Below are 6,510 nucleotides of genomic sequence, written 5' to 3' on the forward strand. Positions count from 1 at the left end.
GGGCCCTGTGCGATCGCACGGTTTGCACACCCCAAAGACCGGCACTGGTTAGCGGTTACTTTCCACGTTAAATTACATAAAAACATCAAACATTACACATAAATTCGAAGCAGTGGAGACCAACAGAACATCTATTGAACCACAGAATACAACAACCACAGAACAGAACGCCAACATCACTGGAGACCAAAGTTATTATGACTCAAAATAATCTTTAACATCTGTTAGAGATTTTATAATCCGCTAGTGAAAATTCAGCTAGGCTACCAAGTTGAAAACAGTGACGATGATGGACATTTGGTAAGACCAATCAAAAGTCGAATTATTCAGCCTTGTTTGGAGCTTTACAAGCTAAAACGTCCATGAACTAAATTTTAGTCTGATATGATAAGAGGTTTCAAAATCTTACAGTAAAGACCCTATTTAAAATTTATCACAGTCAATTTTTTTTAGCTCATGTTTTTTCTATAGTTTACTAAAATTGCAACAAATTATGACGTGTTTTGCAGTTTTTGCTTCAAATGTTGTTTTGATCGCTACTGGGAGCATTGGCTGATTAAGCAAGTAACCTTGAGGGGAGGGGGGCGATTTAAACAAAGCACAACGATCTGTAGGTCTGCATTAATCAACATTGCAAATACGTCATAAATAAAGTTACTTCTCTGTGCTTTAGTCAGTGGATAGTGGCATGTCTTTCCTCCTCTTCGTTGTCGTCGTCGTCGTCCTTCATACGAACCACGACGAGGAGGAAAGACATGCCGCTAGAGCAGGGGTTCTTAACCAGGGGTGCACGCACCACTAAGGGGTGCGAGACCTGTGCCTAGGCGGTACGGGGATGCTGAATTATCAAGGTTTGTTATAATATGACGTAAGAAGCAAAGTTGTTTTACGAGGTTTCAATAAAGATTTCGAACTGTAGGCGACTATTACTTTTCAGCCAATCCTAGGAGGGGGTACCAGAACTGGTTGGTAATTTCAAGGTGGTGCCGACAAGGCAAAAGGTTAAGAACCGCTGCACTGGAGTGATGGATGTGGCCATTTTTCACTCTCTATATTACATTAGTGTCTGTTGCAAGGTGGTTACGTTATATCTCAAATAAATGCTTAATACAATCTAAACAGGCTGTTTCCATCAAAATTTGCTTGCAGCTAAACGTGAAACGGTAGCTATAACTCTTTGCCATTTCATTATGTTTTGTGTCATCGCCTGAGAAGTTTTCCTTTTTTGTCAAGTGTTTTTGTGCCACCAGGAAAGAATGTTTTTACAAAAGTTGGACACTAATGAATGGTTGCTACGGTAGCTAATGGCTACTAAGTCCCTGAGAGTGAATTGAGACCACACTCAGGAGAATCCGTATTCTGAAGTTTGAAAGAAAACACTTTAAATCTTCCATATTTTTTGTAAATCATATTGTAGATGTCGAACATTCTTTGTTGCAGCCTTTCAAAAACTGCCATGGACATAACCCGTATCTTCGATGGAAATACACAAGAGCATGCGATATCTCCAAGAGGAACACGATGAACGCGAATGCAGTACAAGCTCCAAGAACCCTGAAACAAAAGCACCAGAAAAGATAAGCTTATTGAACATAACCATAAAATTTATTTTATTTTGCTCCACAATGACAATCATACGCTGGAAATGCAACAAATTACAGATGCAACAGGCAATTGGAAGCAGCGAAAGATCCCCCAGCCAGGTCTAAACGATCTAGCCTACGTAATGCAACATAAACCAGGGCTATACCATACCAGAGACCATGCTTATTTCTATGATTTGATCTTAATATGAAGAACTACATCTTATAAAATGTTAGGCTACTGTCCTAATTTCTAAGAAATATCTTTATTTTCAACTTATATTCGTATATTATCTTATTTTCAGCAATGACGTCAGTATTGCAAATAATACCTTTTCCAATAATGCTTAGGCCTAAATGCCTTTTTGATATTATTACATCGGTGACTGACTTGAAGTACAGTAATCTCATTTGTTAATGTCATTTTATTGTCAACTCATAGTAGGCTATGGAAGAAATAGCCTTTAGGAAAAGACAGTTAAATCTCTGTTGCAAAAAAGTAAACTTAGTCTGCAGCCGATTTGGGATGAACAGAAAAATCTCTAATAACATAAAATGCCAGAAAATATTGCTTCAGGCAAAAATATGACTTGGCACATGTATTAACGTTTAAACCAAAAAAAAATTTTTTTTTCTTGTTCTTATTTTAAAGTGCAAATCGATAGTAGCCCTGCCTACGACCTCCAAAATACAAGATGGACTTTTGCTGGCAAGGATAGCAATTTATAAAGTTTGGAATTATTCAATTTTTTTAGTTGAAGTGAAAAATAACTTCAACATATGAAAAGTATACATGAACAAACCCACGTGCTTCGGAAGGGAAAATTGGGACATCTCTCTCACACAGGCAAAATTGAAGGGAAGCGTGCCTAATGCAGACAAATATTAACCTACTTAAACAAACAAAAACAACACCAGCACAGATTTAATACACACAGAAAAAGACCGAGGATCTTGGAAACTTTTTACACAAGAGGCAGACAATGCTTGGAATTAACTACGAGGAATGAAAGAAGATTGTGTTGCTTTTGCTTGGGCCTATTGTTTACAAAACATCAAACGTTCAATTCGATGTCTCTTCCTGCCTCCTCACTCCCACTTAGTTCTGAGCTTCAGAGACGGGAGTGGGTGACACTGAACCGATTAAGAACGGGAGTTGGCCGCTTCAATGCTTGCTTGACACGCTGGGGCATAAGGGACTCTGCTGCGTGTCAGTGCAGTGCGACGGAGCAAACAGCCAACCACATCATCTTTGGGTGTCCCATCTATTCCCCTCCTAACGGAAGAACAGGCATCCGCACACTTGACGATCTGACGAAAAGTTGGGTCCAAGTCCTTCCTTTCGGCTGACCACAAACGTTCTGCTTCATACGAACAACGACGACAAAACATTCAATTCTTTATCACTTCTCTTTATTTATATCTCTGAGGGTTAAATCTATATTTACCGATTAGACTACTAATAAATATTTCACGCCTTACTGTGTCATATCAGTCACTGCATACGATGCAGAAATTCCTCCAGCTATAAGATAACCCAACGCCCAAACTGTGTTGTACCACATTCCAAACGTGGGTTCACGGAAGAAAACCGTAAAAGAACACCTTTCATCTATTCCAGTTAGAAGAATAATAAACCAGATTCTGAAACAACATTTCAAAAGTAAATTGAAAAGTCATTAAGCTGGGTCGACTAAAAATTAAAACAAAGCTTTTTAAAAGAAATTAGTGGTAGGCTATACGTAGCCTACCACTAACACAAAACTGATTTCAATAGGTTGTTTCTGCCTGTAGCTTACATCAATTTTTGTTTACAGAAATACTTACAGAACAAAGAATTTTTAAAATTTTGCAAAAAATATTAAACGTAGACCTACTCAGGCATGGAAGTCGATAGTGAAAAAGTAAAGAATATTCCGATATTCGATAGTGCCAAAAAAAGTAAAGAATTAACCGATTTCGATACTGGAAAAAAAAGTAAAGAATGTAGTAGTGTAATCGATATTGAAAAAAAAAATTTATTCCACCACTCTTTCTGAATGCTCATTGCTCAAGGCAGTAACGAATTGAAAGAAATTCAAAGAAGTGAAAAATACTTCCCACTCAAAAGACTAGGAGTAACAAAACATAGTTTTAAATGCAGTCATGCAATAATAATCCTTCTGAGAAGAATCACAAACACAAATTCGCTCCTCCTTTCAATAGAATTTCAAAGTTTGCCTAATAAAATTGTGGAATTCGGTTAATATTTTACGTTGTTTATTTGTAAACTTTACAGAAAAGTACTGAATATCGAATATCGGATTCAACGCACAAAAAAGTAAAGAACAGCAGCTAATCGATACTTATTTGAAAAAGAAAAGAAAACACGGATTCGATAGTGACAAAGTAAAGAATAACGCTATCGACTATCGATTCGTAATCGATAGTCCCAACCCTGGACCTACTATAGGCTAGGTTAGGCTACTTGGTGAAACGGATAGTAATATGGTCTTTATTTGGTTGGTTTTTGAATCTTTATCCTCGAACTGACAAAGCCTTGATTGGTTATTCCTGGTAGTTTCGCATAGTTCAATCAATCATTCAATCATTTTATTTTTCGTCATTAACGCGTCCGGGACGAAAAAGATACTAACTACAAAAATCGATATAAACCTGCCAGCACGTTAATGAACGGGAAAAGGTGGCAAAACCTTGAAAGGTTTAAAACGTGCCTGAATGAAAAATTAAGTAGTAGGTTATATAGCAGTAGTTAGCACGGCCACAAAACCCAAGTTGTAGAGGCTTTTGACACAGGGCCGGTTACCGATATTGACAGAGAGAAGTTTTTTGATTGTTGAAGTGTAGTTGCCGGGGAATTATTCCATTCACTAGGTACTGCGGAATGGAGAGCAGTTCTGAAATGCATTACTCAAGCGCATACCCCGAGAGTCGAACTTACGCCGCATGATCTTGAGCCGGGCGCGTAACCACTGAGCTAACGGGGCGGACGATTTATTTATTTTTAAATAATTTTCTCTCACAAAAGTTGCCATTTCAGACAGGTATAGCAAAGTAGCTCATAATAACAATTGATTAATGTTGACATTATAATTTATTGATTATATTTTGTTTTGTTTTGTTTCATTATCTTTATCCTGCATTGCAGGAAAGCAGACTTGAGCGCTACGCATCGGTGTACGCCTTCCGACGTACACCTGACCCACGCTGCAGCCGACTGCAATGTCTGTTTCCGATTGTCTACTCTACTTATGACTTAAAACTACCCATTACTCGAAATCGGTCACTGGGTAGAGGCAATTATCGTAAAGTTTCTTGCCCAGAGAAACAACAGCAAGTGCGGGTGGCTAGAGTCGAACATGCAGGCTCTCGACTGCGAGCCCAACGCGCTAACCACTCGGCCACTGCTGTACTGCTTGATTATGCCTTAATGCCTTTTGTTCCAATATAGCCTAATACGCAACTACTGCAATGAAACTGACTTGTGAGAAAGTTCAAGAAAGCTTTAAACTTGCTCTAGTTTATTGCTTTGTTTCATAAATTGATTAATTGTGGTATTTTTTTATCCTCGGACTGAGAACACTTTTTTGAGAGCTTAATTCAAACAGTTTCACATGTATGTAAAGGTTTTGAACCTATGACCTACTGAACCAATATTTTATACTGCATGACATGACATTCATATTTCGGCGCGAAGTACTTTCGCTTTTATTCAGCTCTTTCAGTTGTAAACTACAACATACCTAAAGATTGTTTGAACCTGCTGGTAGCTTACACCTGCATATCAGCAACTCTAACTTATTTATATTACTATACTGATCACAGTTGCTCAAGCTTATACGTATTCAAAGGACCTCATCGCTTTCGTCACATGTTGAATATATTTGTACCGTATACTATTTTTCGCAACAGACAAAATAAAATGTCTCTCTCTTTCGCTTTCACTCAATGTCGCTGTCCTATTGTACATTGAAACTTGATTAAGTTAAAAGAAAATTAATAAGACAAATTAGAAAACTACTGGTGTAGAAATTTGTACTTACGCAGTGGTCACAGACGATGCTATAAATGCAAACAACGAGTATCCAAGAGGGCATGGCATACGAAACTCCAAACCTGCATTGGCCCATGCGACTAATAAAATCCAACTCAAAGATGAAGAAAGAATTTCACCAACAAACAATACTCCTTCAAAGGTCTTCATTAATTCTAAATTCACTTTTCTATTCTTTTTCGAATTTTGAGTTCTTGAAGCTTGATTGATGTAATGAACTATTGGAGGCGAAGTGCTAAGTGCTTCTTCAATATCCCATTCTATATCGTCTTTCACATCGTCTTCAATATCGCATTCTATATCGTCTTCCATATCGTCTTCAATATCGTCAATGCTTGACAATATCTTTCAGCCTGTTAGCCAGCTGATTTAAACGTTTAAGAATTTAAATTTTTATATTAAAAATCCTTACTCTACACAGGAACACTGTTACTAGTAACCTACTGTAGCCTATTTAAAGTTGTAAGCGGTCTTAGTCTTCCAGTGTTCTAAGCAGAAAATTTACAATTAGTTCCTAATCACGCGCTGTTCACGATCGATATCCTTCAAGGATCATTTGTGTTTATGAAAATTTTTCACAACATTTCTTTAGCGTGGTAGGCCATATTTTGCATTAAGATGCATATTCAAGTCTGTTCGACCATCGACGAAGACCATCAGCGTTTCAGACAGTGCAACAAATAATAATTTTTAGCTTATAATTTATAATAGGGAAAATTGGAACAGAAATCAAAAGTATGGAAACAAATGTGCTGTCAGATTGAAGCAGCAGTGACATGAATAAATAAGTATAGGATATTTATTGTGTGCATTGGTGAAATTAAATCTCTGGGTGACAAAAATTCCCTAAAGATTGCTTTACTTTGCTAAATT

General features: G+C 37.4%; 1 protein-coding gene across 1 annotated transcript; it reads right to left on the minus strand.

Annotated features, from left to right (window-relative positions):
* Positions 1–1,406: 1,406 nt before the first annotated feature.
* On the minus strand, positions 1,407–5,949 carry LOC145782965 (uncharacterized). Its single transcript, XM_082594722.1, has 3 exons — positions 5,627–5,949; positions 3,066–3,227; positions 1,407–1,554 (listed from the first exon to the last, which is right to left on the minus strand). The coding sequence occupies exons 1-3, from the start codon at positions 5,947–5,949 to the stop codon at positions 1,407–1,409; spliced, it is 633 nt and encodes a 210-aa protein (XP_082450848.1).
* Positions 5,950–6,510: the final 561 nt, after the last annotated feature.

The sequence above is a fragment of the Aplidium turbinatum genome, chromosome 14, assembly GCF_918807975.1.
Source record: "Aplidium turbinatum chromosome 14, kaAplTurb1.1, whole genome shotgun sequence".
Classification (NCBI taxonomy): domain Eukaryota; kingdom Metazoa; phylum Chordata; class Ascidiacea; order Aplousobranchia; family Polyclinidae; genus Aplidium; species Aplidium turbinatum.